At 42.0% G+C, this 20,671-nt stretch overlaps 1 protein-coding gene across 3 annotated transcripts in view; it reads left to right on the forward strand.

The window, feature by feature from the left end:
• The first annotated feature begins 6,240 nt into the window (after positions 1 to 6,240).
• The window catches only part of PIK3R4 (phosphoinositide-3-kinase regulatory subunit 4), an 84,817-nt gene continuing 70,386 nt past the window's right edge, over positions 6,241 to 20,671 (forward strand). For 2 of the 3 annotated variants that reach the window (XM_065942680.1, XM_065942682.1), the window contains exons 1-4: positions 6,241 to 6,686; positions 7,679 to 8,463; positions 18,772 to 18,905; positions 20,053 to 20,635. In XM_065942680.1, coding sequence (XP_065798752.1) covers positions 7,731 to 8,463; positions 18,772 to 18,905; positions 20,053 to 20,635 — 1,450 coding nt within the window. In that variant the 5' untranslated portion in view covers positions 6,241 to 6,686; positions 7,679 to 7,730. Of the gene's footprint in view, positions 6,693 to 7,678; positions 8,464 to 18,771; positions 18,906 to 20,052; positions 20,636 to 20,671 lie in introns of all 3 variants that reach the window. The other variant, XM_065942681.1, reaches the window with a different exon arrangement.

Below are 20,671 nucleotides of genomic sequence, written 5' to 3' on the forward strand. Positions count from 1 at the left end.
ATGTGAAGTCAAGTGGGCCTTAGAAAGCATCACTATGAACAAAGCTAGTGGAGGTGATGGAATTCCAGTTGAGCTATTTCAAATCCTAAAAGATGACACTGTGAAAGTGCTGCACTCAATATGCCAGCAAATTTGGAAAACTCAGCAGTGGACACAGGACTGGAAATGGTCAGTTTTCATTCCAATCCCAAAGAATGCTCAAACTACTGCACAATTGCACTCATCTCACATACTAGTAAAGTAATGCTTAAAATTCTCCAAGCCAGGCTTCAGCAATACGTGACCTGTGAAGTTCCAGATGTTCAAGCTGGTTTTAGAAAAGGCAGAGGAACCAGAGATCAAATTGCCAACATCTGCTGGATCTTGAAAAAGCAAGAGAGTTCCAGAAAAACATCTATTTCTGCTTTATTGACTATGCCAAAGCTTTTGACTGTGTGGATCACAATAAACTGTGGAAAATTCTGAAAGAGATGGGAATACCAGACCATCTGACCGGCCTTTTGAGAAACCTGTATGCAGGTCAGGAAGCAACAGTTAGAACTGGACATGGAACAACAGACTGGTTCCAAATAGGGAAAGGAGTATGTCAAAGCTATACATTGTCACTGTGCTTATTTAACTTATATGCAGAGTACATCATGAGAAATGCTGGGCTGGAAGAAGCACAAGCTGGAATCAAGATTGCTGGGAGAAATATCAATTGCTGGGGTCCAGCCCTGGCAGGATCCAGGGGTACCCTCAGGATGAACGGCTTCGGTGAGGGAGAGAGAGAAGGAAAGAGAGAGAAAGAGAGAGAGAGAGACAGAGACCAGGCTGGGGGTGTGCAGCAGGGTCTGGCAATGATTTATTTTTTACCGTAGCTTTTATACCCTAAGTTGGTACATTTCTAAGGGGAAGATAGTTTAACATTACATCAGCTTGTCCTTCATGAAACCAGGGTGTTTTCTGCATACTTCTGTGTTTATGAGGGTCTTGTACATTATCTTCTGGCCTTGGGGCCCATTGACATTTTATGCAGATCAGGTGAATGTAAACCTATTTTCTGTTTCTGTGGTGATCTTAACAGAAAAGTTACAGTCTCATAGGGCAACAGTACAGCATGTCACAACATAGTAGAATTATAACCTTGTTAACATAAAAGTCAGTTCTTTTGCAGAAGTTGTCACTTGAATCTATCTAAGAGGTTTATCTCACACAGACTCTGCGGCTTCAGTGAGGCAGGCCTTGCCTAGCACTCCTGGCTAATAATTAACAACCGTCTCATTGGTACCACTCTAGGGCTAAGTTCTTATTTTTCTAAATCTATAACTATATTAACAATGGTTTCCACTGCACAACCTTAGCACATTAAAAGCAAAAACACAGCAAGCAAATGTTAACCCAATAGCCACTTTTAGAATAATTTTTCTTGTGTTTTCTAATAGGGCTTCCTAACTCCCCGAAGGGCTCTATGTCTATTAGGGCCTTTATATGATCAGGTTCTTTATGCTGCTTTATGATTAAGGTATTATGAGCAGTCATGCATATTAGTACCAAGGGAATAGACGTATTTGCTAAACAAACTAGAATGCTAGCAAAGGAGTTTAAATTGAAACACTCCTTTCATCCTGGATAATCTCATAAAATACCACCACCCGGGAAACTTATTGATTAAAGTTCTAAATTGATTCTTATTTGGAAAGAGATCGGGGAAGGCCTTCTGCCTGTGTCACAAAAATTAGGGAGTAGTCTATTGAAGCAAGCATCAGAAAGACAGATATCATCTTTAAGGTGAGCACTGCGGGCAGCTTTTCGGAATCCTTGAAAACCTGATCCGCCTTGCCTGTCAGGTTTTCTCCCTCATGACCTTGTCATGGGTGGGATCTCGTGTGCCAGCTCCCGGCAATCAATAACCTCAGATATGCATATGACATCACCCTTATGGCAGAAAGTGAAGAGGAATTAAAAAGCCTCTTGATGAAAGTGAAAGAGGAGAGTGAAAAAGTTGGCTTAAAGTTCAACATTCAGAAAACTAAGATCATGGCATCTGATCCCATCACTTCATGGGAAATAGATGGGGAGACAGTGGAAACAGTGTCAGACTTTATTTTTTTGGGCTCCAAAATCACTACAGGTGATTTGCAATCACAGATGGTGATTGCAGCCATGAAATTAAAAGACACTTACTCCTTGGAAGGAAGGTTATGACCAACCTAGATAACATATTAAAAAACAGAGACATTACTTTGCCAACAAAGGTCGTCTAGTCAAGGCTATGGTTTTTCCAGTGGTCATGTATGGCTGTGAAGAAAGCTGAGCACCAAAGAATTGATGCTTTTGAACTGTGGTGTTGGAGAAGACTCTTGAGAGTCCCTTGGACTGCAAGGAGATCCAACCAGTCCATCCTAAAGGAAATCAGTCCTGGGCGTTCATTGGAAGGACTGATGCTGAAGTTGAAACTCCAATAATTTGGCCACCTCATGCAAAGAGTTGACCCATTGGAAAAGACCCTGATGCTGTAAGGGATTGGGGGCAAGAGGAGAAGGGGATGACAGAGGATGAGATGGTTGGATGGCATCACCGACTTGATAGACGTGGGTTTGTGTAGACTCCAGGAGTTAGTGATAGACAGGGAGGCCTGGCGTGCTGCGATTAATGGGTTGCAAAGAGTCAGACATGACTGAGCAACTGAACTGAACTGAACTGACTGAGAAGCTATATAACATCTGGCTGAAGACTAGCAGGAGGACTTTCTGCCCCCCTCTGATGTCTATGTCAGAAGCTTTCTCTATCTCTTTTATACTTTAATAAACAAAAGTGCTGAGCAATCAAGCCTTGTCTCTGGCCCCGGATTGAATTCTTCTCCTCTGGAGACCAAGAATTCCGGTGTTTTCTGTGGTTCAGCAGCAATGTTTCACCAGCACAGGGGCTGCTGTGGACTCGCTGAGCAAGGCACGGCTGCATGTGGACCTCTGGTTCCCTCACCCTCATCAGCCAGCCTCAGGGTCTTTCCCACCCCGTGGGATCTTCCTTGTGGCCCTTGGTTTCTAGAGTGTGAAGGTTGAATAGCTGTGGCATGTGGGTTTATTATCCCCACAGCATGTGGGATCCACACCGGGAATCAGACCTGCATCCTCTGCATTGGAAGGTGGATTCCTAATTCCAGGACCACCAGTGAAGTACCAAAAAGTTTCACTATTAACGGCAAGGTGTCAGTTTCATTGGTGATTCTCTTTACTCCTTTCCCTTAAGAGGCAGGGCTCGCAGAGTCCACGTGGACACCTCCTGGAAGGTTGCACTGAGGAGGCACAAGCAGCTTGGGCAAGGTACGAACAAGAAGAGGTCAGGAAGGTACATGTGCGTGTGAAGGGAAACGGCAGCAATTCACTGGCTTTGTACATGGCTATTTGCTTCTGTTCGTGTACACGTCCTGTGCAGGTGTTGCCATTTAACAGGGGTCTTTCTGCAGGTGGTAACTCAGGGACACAGGCTTCTACAGTTTTATGACTCTGGCATTACCCAAGGCCTTGAAGTTCATCTAGGCTGAAGGAAAGAGAGAGTGCAGAAGATCCTTCTTCTCTTAATTGTCTTGACCTAAAAGTGAAACATAATTTCTGCTCGTACTTCTCAATGCTGCTGCTGCTGCTAAGTCGCTTCAGTTGTGTCCAACTCTGTGTGACCCCATAGATGGCAGCCCACCAGGCTCCCCCATCCCTGGGATTCTCGAGGCAAGAACACTGGAGTGGGTTGCCATTTCCTTCTCCAATGCATGAAAGTGAAAAGTGAAAGTGAAGTCACTCAGTCGTGTCCGACTCTTTGAGACCACATGGACTACAGCCTACCAGGCTCCTTCGTTCATGGGATTTTCCAGGTAAGAGTACTGGAGTGGGTTGCCATTGTACTTCTCACAACGCTACTCAAATGGCCCCACTTAGACACAAGAGATGGGGCGGGGCTGGAAAGTACAGTTTCTAGAGTATAGCCACTGCAGATGGTGATTGCAACCATGTAATTAAAAGACGCTTACTCCTTGGAAAGAAAGTTATGACTCACCTAGACAACATATTAAAAAGCAGAGACATTACTTTGTCCACAAAGGTCCGTCTAGTCAAGGCTATGGTTTTTCCAGTGGTCATGTATGGATGTGAGAGTTGGACTATAAAGAAGGTTGAGTGCTGAAGAATTGATGCTTTTGAACTGTGTTGTTGGAGAAGGCTCTTGAGAGTCCCTTGGACTGCTAGGAGATCAAACCAGTCCATCCTAAAGGAAATCAGTCCTGGCTGTTCACTGGAAGGACCGATGTTGAAGCTGAAACTCCAATACTTTGGCCACCTGATGCGAAGAGCTGACTCATTTGAAAAGACCCTGATGCTGGGAAAGATTGAGGGCTGGAGGAGAAGGGAACGACAGAGAATGAGATGGTTGGATGGCATCACCGACTCAATGGACATGAGTTTGAGTAAACTCTGGGAGTTGGTGATGGATAGGGAGGCCTGTCGTGCTGTGGTCCATGGGGTCACAAAGAGCTGGATATGACTGACGGAACTGAATTTCCTTAAACATAGAGTTACCATGTGACTCCACACTCCTAGATGTTAACTCAAGAGAAGTGAAAACATAGGAGCACAAAAAGCCTTATGCACAAATATTCATAGAAGCATTATTTGTAAGAACCAAAAAAGTAGAAACAACCCAGATGTTTATCAGTTCATGTGATATATTCATACAGTAGAATACTGAGTAGTAAAAGGAAATGAAATACAACTCCAACAGGGATAATCCTCAGAAACCTGTGAAGTAAAAGAATTCAGTCACAAAGACCCACATGCTGTATACCATTTATAGGAAATGTCCAGAATAGGCAAGAAACAGAAAGTATTCATAGATTAGCAGTTGCTCAGGACTGGGAAGGGGAGGAGCCATGGGCAGAATGGGGAGTGACTGCTAATAGTTACATGGTTTCATTTCTGGGGTCAGGAAAATGTTCTAAAGTTAGATTATAGGGATGATTGCACAACTCTGAAAATATACAAAAAACCCAGTGATTTGTGTATTTTAATTAGATTAAATTTATAGTTTGTAAATTATATCTTTATAAAGCTCTCAAAAAATTCAACTTAGGATATATTAACTTTCCTAAATAAGCCTGTGAATTCTCTTAAAGGACTCTGCTCTGGTGTACTTGGGTGAAGGCTATTTGAACAGGCTCTATGGGATGTCAGAAAGCCTCAGAGTTTAGGGACTGTGTAGAAGACCTAGATGGGGAATAAGACCGAGATGGGAAATAAGTGAGTGAAAGTCACTCAGTTGTGTCCAACTCTGCAACTCCATGGCCTATACAGTCCATGGAATTCTCCAGGCCAGAATACTGGAGTGGGTAGCTGTTCCCTTCTTCAAGGGATCTTCCCAACCCAGGAATCGAACCCAGGTCCCCCACATTGCAGGTGAATTCTTTAGCAGCTGAGCCATAAGGGAAACCCCAAACATACACTCAAATTAAATACTCCCATGTAGCACCAATTTGCCAAAAATATACTCGTAGTTTTTGCTCCTCTAAAAGGATATTTTACTCAGGTTATGTATGGTTCTTGTCCACCAAGAATGAGAGAAAACAATATTATAAGAACAACATGCATAAATAAAATCTCATCAAAATACTCTTTAAGGACCCCCAATACCACGATTGGGTTCAGTTAGCCATTTGTCCCTTTGATGGTCTCAAAGCACAAGTAGCATAACTGCTCTTACCTAATTGCAGATTATCCCATACTAGAAAACAGAGCCCCTGTTTTATATATAGATATATCCCCATTTTCAAGGACCAGCAGGTAGTAAGCATACAAATATTTGTTATCTAACAATATAACCAGATTGGTAATTATAACCATTTCCACAAAATAATTACAAGGAAAACAGCATATATATATATATATATATATATATATATATATATATATATATATATATATATATATGGACTATACAGTCCGTGGAATTCTCCAGGCAAGAATCCTGGAGTGGGTAGCTGTTCCCTTTTCCAGGGGATCTTCCCAACCCAGGGATGGAACCCACGTCTTCCGCACCTCAGGCGGCTTCTTTACCAGCTGAGGCACCAGGGACACCCTCTTGTTTTCTTCCTCCAAGATCTTGGTACCAGGTCACGCCCCTCCCTGGTTTCCTAGCAACCAGCCCCGCCCCCGCGCTCCTCCTCCTCCAGCCTCGCTCTGACGTCACTTCCTCTGCGCTACAGGAAGTGGGGTCCGAGCCGGCGGCTTTTCTCGGGAGCTCGGCCCGCGAGGCGTCGCCGGGCGGCAGTGGGAGGGGCGGCGTTTCCCTGGGCCTTGGAAGCCGGCCAGTCCTCGGGGCTCCGTCTCCCGCTGGTGCGGGGAGGCCCTGGCGGAGTCACAGGACCTTGATGGTTCAGGCCCGCGCGAGAGGACGGCGAGGCCCGGGAGCGCGTGGCCTCTGAGGCGACGGGGCTGGCGGGCCCGCTCCTCGGGCGCTGGGCTCTCGTCAGCCGCGGCCCCGAGAGCTCCCCGCGCGGGCCGCAGGGGTCCCGGGCGCCTTCCGCGGCTCCCCTGCTCTCCCTCTGAGGGGGCTTCGCCCGGCTGCTGGGTCCTTTTGCCGCCCAGACCCCGACGGGACCAGCCGTGAGCTCCTCGTCAGGCAGCGAGCGGTCGGCTTGTGACACTTCCCATTGCCCCGGGGTAAAGGTTTGCATGTGTGCACATCCGTGCGTGCTTGTGTGCCTTGATTTCCTGCAAGATCTGAGCTAGGAGAACCTTGGGCTGTAATTGGCAAGGAGGGTATTTTGATTTCCTGCAAGATCCGAACTAGGAGAACCTTGGGCTGTGTTTTGGCAAATAGGGTGTATTGATTTACTTTTCTTTAACATCTCTGCCAGGGGTTCTTCCCTGTTGTTGTTGTAAACTAAACAGCTCTTCTGCCTTCAGTTAGCTGAGTGGAAAGGCGCGCTGGAGTTAAGGCTGGATGGGTCCAGGATATGGTGATGGTTTGGGTTTGTTTGTTTTTTTTTTAAGTCACTCAGTCTTGTGTGACTCTGCGATCCTGTGGACTGTGTAGCCTGCCAGGCTCCTCTGTCCATGGTATTTTCCAAGCAAGAGTACTGGAGTGGGTTGCCATTTTCTTCTCCAGGGGATCTTCCCCGCCCAGGGATTGAACCCAGGTCTCTTGCCTTGCAGGCAGATTCTTTACTATCTGAGCCACCGGGGAAGCCAAGCCTAACCTGTTTGTATTTGGCGATTCTTAGTTAGATTTAAGATGTGTTTGGGTTTCCTATTCAAGACTACAGACTCTTCTTGGACGAATAACTGTGTCATATAGCACTTTGGTGACTCTTTCAGCCCCAAGCACAATACTTAGTAAACACTTAGTAAAGACTCATTGAATTTTAAGTATCAGTATCAGAAAATACACTTTCTGATATTTCAACTTAATATTGATGGGGTCTGTTTTCCTGTAAGCTCCTGGAAAGGACGACAAAATAACAAGATCTTTTAAGATAAATATGTCTGAAATTTAGAGGCTGCCAAGAAGTTGTTAAGTACAACAACTTAACAACTTGTGGGGTGGAAGAGGAATATGATACATCTACCTTGTAGAAGGATGCCACATAAAAAATGATGTTTCATTGGTTCTTTTTTTTTCTCTTCTCCTTTTTTTCTTTCTTTTTTTTCAGAAAGTTAAGTGTTGTACCCTAACTTGCTGTCTCGGAGGTGTTTGCTGCCATCATGGGAAACCAGCTTGCTGGCATTGCTCCCTCCCAGATCCTTTCTGTGGAGAGTTATTTCTCAGACATCCATGACTTTGAATATGATAAGAGTCTGGGGAGTACTCGGTTCTTTAAAGTTGCCCGAGCGAAACACCGAGAAGGCTTGGTGGTTGTGAAGGTCTTTGCAATTCAGGATCCCACGTTGCCTCTCACCAGCTATAAACAAGAGCTGGAGGAACTGAAAATCAGGCTTCATTCTGCCCAGAACTGCCTGCCTTTCCAGAAAGCTGCCGAAAAAGCTTCTGAGAAGGCAGCCATGCTCTTCCGGCAGTACGTGCGAGACAACCTCTACGACCGCATCAGCACCCGTCCCTTCTTAAATAACATCGAGAAGCGCTGGATCGCTTTCCAGATCCTCACAGCTGTGGACCAAGCGCACAAATCCGGCGTCCGTCATGGGGACATCAAGACGGAGAATGTGATGGTCACCAGTTGGAATTGGGTTCTTCTAACGGATTTTGCCAGTTTCAAGCCCACTTACCTTCCAGAGGACAACCCAGCAGATTTCAATTATTTTTTTGACACTTCACGGAGGAGAACTTGTTACATTGCTCCCGAACGATTTGTCGATGGTGGATTGTTTGCCACAGAGTTAGAATATATGAGAGATCCTTCAACTCCACTTGTAGACTTAAACAGCAATCAGAGAACAAGAGGAGAATTGAAGCGAGCAATGGATATCTTTTCAGCAGGTATTTGAGTTGGTGAACTTTGCTAAGACGGGGATGTGCATTTATTTTTTATTGAATTTATTGAATACATTTATTTATAATTTATGTTATAATTTATATTATAATTTATAATAAATTTATTGAATACAGAAAATTAACTTTTTGGTAAATCCACCTACTCTTCAGATGGATGCATTATTTCATTGGATGTGTTTTAAGTACCTAGAAAATGCAAAGAGTGGTCCGCTTATTCAGATGTTTAAGGAATCTTTGAATTCTTCTGTATGGGTCAGGCACTGTCTTAAGTGAGAGACGTGAATAATTAAGTTTCTCTTTTCAAGGTGCTTTCACTTTAAATGGAGAGATTGATATGATATTGAAAAGTGATTTCAGTGCACTGTCATGTGCTGTGGTGGTGATACGCTTAGGGTACTGTTATAGGAACATATGAATACTTAAATGAGTCTCTGGTGGTGATGGGTAGAGAGGCAGAATCAGGAAAGGCATCTTTATTGGAAGGGTGATATTTAAGCTGAGACCTGTAAGGTAATTACTGCTCAGATGCTGAGTTGTGGTCAACTCTTAGCGACCCCAGGGACTGTAGCCTGCCAGGCTTCTCTGTCCATGGGTTTCCCGGGTAAGAAATACTGGAGTAGGGTGCCGCTTCCTCCTCCAGGGGATCTTCCTGACCCCGGAATCAAACCCGCAACTCCTGCATTGCATTTACCACTGGGCCACTGGTGAACCCAAAGGTGCTTTGGGCGTGCATGCATGCTAAAGGTTGTGTGGGTGAAGTGGGTTATCATGTCCTCCTCCCAGGGGCTCTTCCCAACCAGGGATCGAACCCAGGTCTTCCACATTGCAGGCAGATTCTTTACTGTCTGAGCCACCAGGGAAGCCCAAGATTACTGGATTGAGTTTCCATGCCCTCCTCCAGGGGATCTTCCTGACCCAGGAATCGAACTGGGGTCTCCTGCATTACAGGCAGATTCTTTACCAGCTGAGCTACCAGGGAATCCCAAAGGTACCATACATTCTCCTTATCATCTCAGAAGGTTAGAAGTGTGTCTGCAAAACATGAAGAGAGTCAGATCTAGTCTGTTCAAGAACACTCCTCTTCCCCTGGCTTGGGAAATTGGGTTGGGGGAGGGTGATACTGGTCGCTGAGCTAGGAGACACATGAGAAGGAACAGATTGGGGTTGGGAAAATGCTGAGGTCTGTATTAGATGCTGAGTTGAAGGTGTCAGGGGGTATCCAGGAGAAGATGTGCGACAGGCAGTTGGTTACAAAGGTATGGTGCATAGAAATTTGGGACCAAGATAGAGATTTGATAGTTACTCGGAAATAGTTACTGTAGCCAAGGGAATGCATTTGTAGTCGGGGAGAGGTTGTGAAGTGATTCTTCAGTGCTTTTGGCTCCCCTTAGAGACTGATGAAACCAGTCACGTCCTTCCTTGGAAAAAAGTACCATGCATTCATACTACTATTTACATACACAGACCGTGTGAAACTTGGTCAGGCTTCCTAGGCTATGTATGAATTTCTGGGAGAAGTGGCCTGAGGGTGGTATCCAGGGGAATACCATATGAACTCAGTGCCATTTTTTGTAAGTTTTGCAAAGGTTGGCTTTAATTTTTTTCTCACCTGTAGGTTTCCTACAAAGATACCATAAACTGAGTTGTATTTTAGGTTTTTAGGAAAAGTGACAAGGAAATGTATTTCGTCTAGGCAGATGAATGATTTTGTTGCCCAAGGTTGTTCCTCTGTTGGTGTTAAGCCCACTAATCTACGTGCGAGGGAAATACTCAGGGACGGTGTTTCTGATGAGACAGGGTGGATTCCGGGTTGTGAATGTTAGAAATGTCATGCACCAAAGTCCCAGCTTGATCTAAATTTTTCTTGAGTCATTTTTACATATTAAGCTTACTGTTCTATAAGTAGGACTCCTCCAGCTTAGAGATGTGATCACTTTTTAGCTATAGTGGATCATTTATAACTTTTTAAGTTATGATTGACATATAACATTAGTTTTAGGTGTACAGCATTTTGATTTGGTGTTTGTATATATTGGGAAATGATCACCACATCTGCTGCTATGCGTGCGTAGTTACCAATTTTTTTTTCCTTGCAGATGAGAACTTTTGAAGTCTACTCTGTTAGCCACTCTAGTCACTTTGCTGTGCATCTCCATGACGTAGTTGTCTTATAACTAGAAGTTTGTTATAGTTTTTAAATTTCAGGGGTTGATGAAGAATTTATATTTATCCTTTCTGTGTGCTTTATAGTTTTGTAAAGTTCAACACAATTTTCACTCCGTATTTGTTTTTCCAGACTGTATAGCTATACATTATTTTGGTTGAAGACAGGCCCTTTTCATTTCTTTGAAAGAGGTGGATGGGTTCCCCTCCCGTGGCACCTAAGATGTGATGTAGGCCCTTTGGGTTCGAATGTTACTTTTCTGCATCTTGATGCATATCCATTGTTCCTGCTGCTGGTTTGGGAGAAGTGTGTATATTCTGTCTCTGGTCACACGTATGGGTAGAGCCTTTTTTGCTGGAGATCTTTCATTCATTCACTCGACAAGTATCCAAGTGCCTGTTACGTGTGTTGTGTATGTATGTTACTGTTGTGTAGATGTTGGAAGTGCAGCTGTGAACAAGACTGAAAGTTTCTGCACTCATGGAACTTGCATTCCAAGTGTGGGCGGGGCGAGAGGATACAAAGGTAAAGGAGTGAGAAAGTTAGTGTGGTTAGTGACAGGCACTGTGATGAAGCTCTGTGACTGGTAAGTGGATGGCAAGGGCCGGCGGATGCAATGAAGGCCTCCCCAGAAGGTGACATTTAGCGGAGATCTGAGTAGTAAAGAAGGGCTTGGTAAAGTTGGTAAAGTTGGTAAAGGCAACTTTTACAAAATACCACCCAGTAGTATCTCTTCCAGAACACCATTTTAAAAGTTGCGAGGAAAAAAAAAATCCTATTTTTACCTTTATATTAGTTTGCTAGAGGTAATATGACAAAAATACTCCAGACTGGGTAGCTTAAAAATTTTATTTTCCCCAGTTCTGGAAAGTTCCCTCAGAGCCTGGAAGTCCAGGACTAAGGTGCCAGCAGGGTTGATTTCTCCTGAGGACTCCATCCTTGAGTAGTTGCAGGTGGGCGTCCCCTGGTGGTCCTTCCTCTCCTAAGGACTCTAGTATGTGTGCGCTAAGGTGAGCACATGGACACCAGTCAAACGGATTAGGGTCCCACCTTCACGACCTCATTTAACCTTCATTACCTCTTTAAAGGGCTTCCCTGGCGGCTCAGGCAGTAAAGAATCTGCCTGCCAATGCAGGAGTCACAGGTTTGATCCTGGGTCAGGACTATCCCCGGGAGAAGGAAATGGCAGTCCACTTCAGTATTCTTGCCCATGGATGGAGGAGCCTGGCGGGCCACAGTCCATGGGTTTGCAAAGAGTAAAGGCCCTTCTTCAAATGGTCACATTCTAAGGTACTAGGTGTTAGGGCTTCAACTCAGGAATTTAGGCGGGTGGTGAGGGACATAGTTCAGTCGGTAAACAACCTCCATTTAGTTGTAAATAGTTTTTCTTTCTAACTCTTTCTAGTATTTAAAAATAATTTCAAATTAAAAAATCTAAAAAAGCTTGCAGAAATAAAAAAAGTACATAAAACACCCATAAATCCTTTACTCAGATTCACCTGTTGTTAATGTTTTTTCCAGTTGCTTTATTGCTCCCCAACTGTCATCACCCCTCCCCACCCCTCCACCCCTCCACGGCCCCTTTCCCTAAGTACTTTAGTGTGTATTTTCTAAATCCCTGGTAGTCTCTTACATAATTCTTACCTAGCTGTGTGTTGTAATTACCACGTGCAGTGAATTTAACATTGATACAATAATCTACACTTTTTATCCTCATTTTGTATCTGATCCGGTAATGTCTTTTACAGCCTTTTTCCTGATGCAGGACAGGACCCAGTCTAGGATCAGGTATTGCATTTAGTTGTCTCTTCAGCTTCATTTGATCCGAAGCATTTTCATAGCCTTTCTTTGTCATTATAACATTGGCATTTTTTGAAGAATCTCTCTCCCCTTAACTTTTTAAAGATTATTTTTATGCTCTCTATCTAGAATAATAGACTCACAATAATTTGTAAGCATAACAAAGACCCCTTTGTCCAGCTTCCCCCAGTAGTGACATTTTACTGACTCTAGTACCAAATCGGAATCAGGAGTTGACACTGGTGCATTACTGTTGACTAGACCTAGATCATCTTCAGTTTTCATTAGCTTTTACCAGCAATATGTGTGCGAGTTCAAGCTCACCTCCTTCTTTTTCAGTAGAATGGTTCTCATTTTGGATGTATCTGCTGATCTTTGTGATTATTGTTGTTGTTCAGTGGCTAAGTTGTGTCCAACTCTTCGCGACCCCATGGACTGCAGCACACCAGGCTTCCCTGTCCTTCACCATCTCCCGGAGTCTGCTGAAACTCGTGTCCATTGTGTCAATGATGCCATCCAATTGTCTCATCTTCTGCTGCCCCCTTCTCCTGTTTCCTTCAATCTTTCCAGAAACAGGGTCTTTACCAGTGATTTGGCTCTTCCCAAAGTATTGGAGGTGGCCAAAGTATTGGAGCTTCAGCTTCAGTATCAATCCTTCCAGTGAATATTCAGGGTTGGTTTTTCCTTTAGGATTGACTGGTTTGATCTTACTGTGCAAGGGACAGCACCACAATTCAAAAGCATCAGTTCTTCAGTGCTCAGCCTTCTTTATGGTCCAGTTCTCACATCCTTATATGGCTACTGGAAAAACCATAGCTTTAACTATACACAGCTTTGTTGACAAAGTGATATTTGCTTCTTTATATATTGTCTAGGTTTGTCATAGCTTTTCTTCCAAGGAGCAAACGTCTTTTAATTTCATGACTGCAGTCACTGTCCACAGTGATTTTGGACCCAAGAAAAGAAAATCTGTCACTGGTTCCACTTTTTCCCCACCTGTTTGCCATGAGGTGTTGGGATTGGGTGCCCTGATCTTAGGTTTTTCAGTGTTGAGTTTTTAAGACAGTTTTTTTCACTCTCTTTTTTCACCCTCATGAAGAGGCTCTTTAGTTCCTCTTCACTTTCTGCCATCAGAATTGTATCACCTGCATATCTGAGGTTGCTGATATTTCTCCCAGCAATCTTGATTCCACCTTGTAGTTCATTCAGCCCAGCACTTCGCATGATGTACTTTGCATAGAAATTAAATACTCGTGTGCATAGAAATTAAATACTCATGGTGACAATATACAACCTTGATGTACTCCTTTCCCAATTTTGAACCAGTCTGCTGTTTCATGTCTGATTCTAACTTTTTTCTTGACCTGCGTACAGGTTTCTCAGGACTTAGGTAAGGTGGTCTGGTATCTCTTGAAGAGTTTTTTGGCAGTTTGTTGTGATCCACACAGTCAAAGGCTTTTGCGTAGTCAGTGAAACAGATGTTTTTCTGAAATTTCCTTGCTTTCTATGTGATCTACTGGATGTTGGTAATTTGATCTCTGGTTCCTCTGCCTTTTCTAAATCTAGCTTGTACATCTGGAAATTCTTGGCGCACGTACTACTGAAGCCTAAGTTGAAGGATTTTGAGCATTACCTTGCTGACATGTGAAATGAATGCAATTGTTTGGTAGTCTGAACATTCTTTGGCAATGCCCTTCTTTGGGTTTGGAATGAAAACTGACCTTTTCCAGTCCTGTGGCCACTGCTGAGTTTTCCAAATTTGTTGGCATATTGAGTGCAGCACTTTAACAGCATCATCCCTTTGGGTTTGAAATAGCTCAGCTGGAATTTCCTTCCTGAGGTCCACTTGAATTCACAGTTCAGGATATCTGACTCTAGATGAGTGATCACACTACTGTAAGTTATCTGGGCCATTAAAACCTTTTTTGTATAGTTTTGTGTACTCTTGCCACCTCTTCTTAACCTCTTTTGCTTCTGTTAGGTTCCTCCCGTTTCTGTCCTTTATTGTACCTGTCCTTGCGTGACATATTTCCTTGGTATCTCCAGTTTTCTTGAAGAGGTCTCTGGTCTTTCCCATTCTGTTGTTTTCCTCTGTTTGCACTGTTCATATAAGGTGGCTTGTGATTAGATTCAGGTTATTCATTCTCAGGGCCTCTGCGTAGGCGATGATGTCTTTATACTATGGTATCTCGAGCAAATGGTATGTATTGGTGATGTTTATTTTGATCATGTGGTCAAATTCTTGCCCAATTTCTCCTATCTGTAGTTACTTTTTATTTTTGTTTTTAATCCCTTGCAGTTAGTAAGCAACCTGGGGGAAGAAACTTTTAATACCATGCTAGTATCCTGCCAGTCCTCACGATTTCCTCTTTGATTTGGCATCTGTTAATCATTCTTGCCTTATTTGATCTTTACTGTGATGGTTGCAAAATGATGATCTTCCAATTCCAGCACCTTCCACCGTAGGCCTTCAGCATTCTGTGTGCTTAAGTATACTTTCTTTCCCCTAATTTGTTTATTATTATTGGTATGGACTTTTCTGGAGAAGAAAATGGCAACCCACTCCAGTACGCTTGCCTGGAAAATCCCGTGGATGGAGGAGCCTGGTGGGCTACAGTCCATGGGATCACAAAAGAGTCGGACACGACTGAGCGACTTCACTACTACTGCTATGGACTCTTCAATTCCTACCTGCAGTTTGCTGATATTCTTTGGAGGATTTGTATATCAGGGATATTAATGTATAGTTTTCTTTAATTATGATGCTGTTGTCTAGTTTGCTACTAGGGTTAAGATTGGCCTCATAGAATAACTTGGAAAGTGTTCCTTCTCCTCTGTGTTTTGTTAGGATTTGTCAAGGATGGCTGTTAATTATTTTAATGTTTGGCAGAATTCACTTGTTTAGTTGGCTTAGGTTTTTCTTTGTGGGAGGTTTTTAATTACTAATTGCATCTCTTTACAAGGTCTATTCAGATTTTCTTTTAAGTCACCTTTGGTAATTTTTATCTTTTTAGGAATCTGTGCATTTGATTTAGTTTGTCTAATATTTGGCAGACATACATTTGTTTAAATTATTCCCCTAAAATTCTTTTTATTTCTGTGAGGTTGGTAGTAATGTAATGTCCCCTTTTTTCTATCTGATTTTAGTAGTTTGAATCATGTCAGTAAAAGTTTGTCAGTTGTGTTGAGCTTTTCAATGCACGAGCTTTTGGTTTTGTTAATGGTCTCTAGTGTATTTTATACCCGATTGCATAAATTTTCTCCCCAGTTTCTGGTTTTCCTTTCCTTCTTTTTCCTTTGGTTTCAGTTTGTTTCTCAAGGTTAAGATTAGGGTTATTGTTTTAAGTTTCTCTTTTATAAGATAGGTGTTTATGGTTTATATTTTCTTCAAATGCTGCTTTAGTTGCATCCCATACATTTTTGTATATTGCTTTCATTTTCATTCATCTCAAAGTATTTTGTTAAGTTTTCTTTGGTCATTGGTTATTTATGAATGTGTTGTTTAATTCTACCTATTTGTGAATTTTTCAGATTTTTCTTCTGTTACTGATTTGTTCCATTCCATTGTGGTTTGAAGGACATAATTTCTATTATTTCAGTCCTTTAAAACTCACTGAAGCTTGTTTTATGGTCTAGCATAGGTTTCATCTGGAGAGTGTGCCAAATGTACTTGAGAAGAATTTTGTATTCTGTTAGATGGAGTGAGTGTTCTTTGATATCCATTAGATCTAGTTTATAGTATTGTTCAGTTCTTCTGTTTTCTTTTTGCTTTGGTGTTCTTAATAACTATCTTTAGTTTTTTTGTTATAAAACTTGATACTATATGGATAGTAATTAAGAAATTTATTGAATGTTTATTATATATCAGGAACCGTCTTAGTCACTAAAGATCTTTTAGTGAACAGATCTTTTTGTCTATTAGACAAAAATCCCTATGGAGTTTACATTCTAGTGGGTATATGGACAGCAAAGAAATAAATGCATAAAGTATAAAATGTGGCATTTGGTGCTGTGGGGAAAAACAGCAGGGAAAGGGGATTGTGCTAGGTGTTGAGGGTGGGGTAGTTGTGTTGGGGTCTTGCAGTTTTAAACTGGGCAGTCAAGAAATGCCATATTGCTAAGATGACATTTCATTTAAGATCTGAAAGAGGTTTAGGTATAAGCCATGAAGATTCTTGATAGAGTTGCATCCCAGGCAGAGGGACTAGCACATGCAAAGGCTCTGACTAAGGTTGTTCAAAGATCTCCTTTAAACTGGTCAACCACTTGTAAAAGAATGAAACTAGAACACTTCCTAACACCATACACAAAAATAAACTCAAAATGGATTAAAGATCTAAATGTAAGACCAGAAACTATAAAACTCCTAGAGGAGAACATAGGCAAAACACTCTCCGACATAAATCACAGCAAGATCTTCTATGACCCACCTCCCAGAATATTGGAAATAAAAGCAAAAATAAACAAATGGGACCTAATGAAAATTAAAAGCTTTTGCACAACAAAGGAAACTATAAGTAAGGTGAAAAGACAGCCCTCAGATTGGGAGAAAATAATAGCAAATGAGGAAACAGACAAAGGATTAATCTCAGAAATATACAAGCAACTCCTGAAGCTCAATTCCAGAAAAATAAATGACCCAATCAAAAAATGGGCCAAAGAACTAAACAGACATTTCTCCAAAGAAGACATACAGATGGCTAACAAACACATGAAAAGATGCTCAACATCACTCATCATCAGAGAAATGCAAATCAAAACCACAATGAGGTACCATTACACGCCAGTCAGGATGGCTGCTATCCAAAAGTCTACAAACAATAAATGCTGGAGAGGGTGTGGAGAAAAGGGAACCCTCTTACACTGTTGGTGGGAATGCAAACTAGTACAGCCACTATGGAAAACAGTGTGGAGATTTCTTAAAAAACTGGAAATAGAACTGCCATATGACCCAGCAATACCACTTCTGGGCATACACACTGAGGAATCCAGATCTGAAAGAGACACGTGCACCCCAATGTTCATCGCAGCACTGTTTATAATAGCCAGGACATGGAAGCAACCTAGATGCCCATCAGCAGATGAATGGATAAGGAAGCTGTGGTACATATACACCGTGGAATATTATTCAGCCGTTAAAAAGAATTCATTTGAATCAGTTCTAATGAGATGGACGAAACTGGAGCCCATTATACAGAGTGAAGTAAGCCAGAAAGATAAAGAACATTACAGTATACTAACACATATATACGGAATTTAGATAGATGGTAGCGATAACCCTATATGCAAAACAGAAAAAGAGACACAGAAGTACAGAACAGACTTTTGAACTCTGGGGGAGAACGTGAGGGTGGGATGTTTTGAAAGAACAGCATGTATATTATCTATGGTGAAACAGACCACCAGCCCAGGTGGGATGCATGAGTCAAGTGCTCGGGCCTGGTGCACTGGGAGGACCCTGAGGAGTTGGGTGGAGAGGGAGGTGGGAGGGGGGATCGGGATGGGGAATACGTGTAACTATATGGCTGATTCATGTCAATGTATGACAAAACCCACTGAAATGTTGTGAAGTGATTGGCCTCCAACTAATAAAATAATATTAAAAAAAAAAAACAAAAAAAAACCTTGTTAAATCTGTGTCATGGGATGATTCAGTGAAACAGCTTTGTCTTTTTGGGAATGTAAATACTTTATTTCTTGTTTGAAGATTATGTAAGTGCACAATGAAGGGTACCTCTTTTCTCCCCCTTTAATCTTACAACCACACCTCTTAGCACTTCCCATTTTATAATTGCGTTTGTTCACTGGTTTACTTTCTCTTTTCTAGAGTAAGAGCTTCATGAGGGCAGGGATTTTATCTGTTTCATGCACTGTTAAAGTCTAGTGTGTGGTAGGCACCTGATAACTTTTTGTTTAATGGTTAGTAAATGAGTTGTCAGCTAGACTTCTCAGTAGTTTCTTATGAACTTAATGTGTATAAAATCATAATAAAAACACTGTATTATGACTTTCAGTGTATCCTTGTGTCTCCTAATACGTGTGTATATATAAAGTATGTGTAGTACATTTGTTTTAAATTATTGAACAAGGAAGTAATTTTATTTAATTTTTCTAAGAAGGAGAAGAATTAAGTAGGCCTTTTTTGACTTCGTACTTTTGGAAACTGATGATTGGGCAGTAGTCATTTTTTCTGCCTTGCTTGATTGTAGTTGTATGTTACATTAAAGAAGTTTTGTACCTTGAGTTTCATGAATTCTCTGAGTTCTTGATTTGTATTGATGATCTCTTGTATTTCATTTTTAATGGAATTATTCCCTGCTGTTTTTCAGGTTGTGTTATCGCTGAGCTTTTTACGGAAGGTGTGCCTCTGTTTGATCTGTCTCAACTTTTGGCCTATAGAAATGGGCAGTTTTTCCCTGAACAGGTGCTGAGTAAAATCGAAGATCGCAGTATCAGAGATTTGGTAACTATGCTGCAAATATTTACCGTAATGTTTTAAATAGAATTATATTCTTCCTTTTATATTAGTTCTCTGGAACATTCTGAATTTGTGACAAGCAATAGAGCCCCATAGACTAATATAAGCCTTCTATTGTTTTTAGTTTGTTAGGCGGAAATGTATAAATTTTCCCCCTTCTTAGACACAGAGCTCATTTGACTGTATAATACAAACACACAGGCATATACACACATCCTTCCATTAAAATTCGAACTCTGGTTTGGACAGATTTGGAAGGAAATAAGGAGGTGCTTGGGCATTAGAGAGGATGTCCAGATATAGCTTGCTGGTAAATAATGAAGAGGATAAATAAATGAGGAGACAGGAGAATCAACTTGAGTGTAATGGAACAGTAACAGGGTATTTCATATAGAAGCAACTAGCTTTGTAGACCTCCCTTGACTCTGAGGGCGGGTCTGGCAGGGGGCTGTTGAATCACCCGTTAGTATAGCAGATCAGATGTGAGGGATACTGGGAGGTTATGTCAGCTGTATATCCACACTGCTGTTTGAGGGGATTTTTTTTTTTTAACAGCATTTACTACAGTAACTAATGCATCTGATGATGAGTCTGAGTCATTGAAAGGTTATATGGTATCTTTAAAACATTCTTTAGTAAGGTAGGGAAACAGGCATTTTGATTTCTTTTAAAAATGGCAAATATTGAAAAGTAAGATGCTCCAGAGGAAGCCAGTTTAGCTCACGTCCAGTGAACAGTACACTGGATTTAGGAGCTGGCATACCTGTCTGTCCTCAGTGTGGCGCTCCTTATCATGTTGTGTTGACTAAGTAACTTTATGAATTTGGGCCTACCATTTCTTAGCTGTAAAAGGAATGAATTTGACTACTTTTTAAGACTTGATCCTCTTTATGTGTCTGGACCATCTAGAGTACGTTACTCCGTGATTTCCTCTTGCCTTATAGGATGATAGTAGAGTCATATTTTACTCAGTAGTCAGGTTCTGAAAGTAGTTTGCAAGGTGAAGATTGGAAAGAGTTGGTATTACCTCAGAATCCCTTTAAGTCACATGTAAGTTGCTGTTGTAGCTTTGGTCTGATTTAATTTGCTTTTCTTAAATGTGTGTTCTACTCCCATTCTCCCCTTGGTGTAGGTAACTCAGATGATTCACCGTGAACCAGATAAGCGTTTAGAGGCAGAAGATTACTTAAAGCAGCAACGTGGCAATGCCTTTCCTGAAATATTCTACACTTTTCTTCAGCCCTATATGGCCCAGTTTGCCAAAGAAACATTTCTTTCAGCAGATGAGCGTATTCTGGTTATAAGGAAGGATTTGGACAACATTATTCACAATCTCTGTGGACATGATTTGCTGGAGAAAGCGGACGGAGAGCCCAAGGAGAATGGGCTGGTTATCTTGGTGTCAGTTATAACGTCCTGCCTGCAGACCCTGAAATACTGCGACTCCAAGCTTGCCGCTTTGGAACTTATCCTCCATTTGGCCCCAAGATTAAGTGTAGAAATTCTTTTGGATCGTATTACTCCTTATCTTTTGCATTTCAGCAATGACTCTGTTCCCAGAGTAAGGGCCGAAGCCTTGAGGACGTTGACTAAAGTTCTTGCTCTTGTGAAGGAGGTTCCTCGCAACGATGTCAACATTTACCCAGAGTACATCCTGCCAGGCATAGCCCACTTGGCCCAGGATGATGCCACAATTGTCAGGCTAGCCTACGCTGGTAAGAGCTTATTGTCGCAGTAAATGACCACTGACA

This window comes from Muntiacus reevesi, chromosome 8 (assembly GCF_963930625.1).
Source record: "Muntiacus reevesi chromosome 8, mMunRee1.1, whole genome shotgun sequence".
In the NCBI taxonomy this organism is placed as follows: Eukaryota; Metazoa; Chordata; class Mammalia; order Artiodactyla; family Cervidae; genus Muntiacus; species Muntiacus reevesi.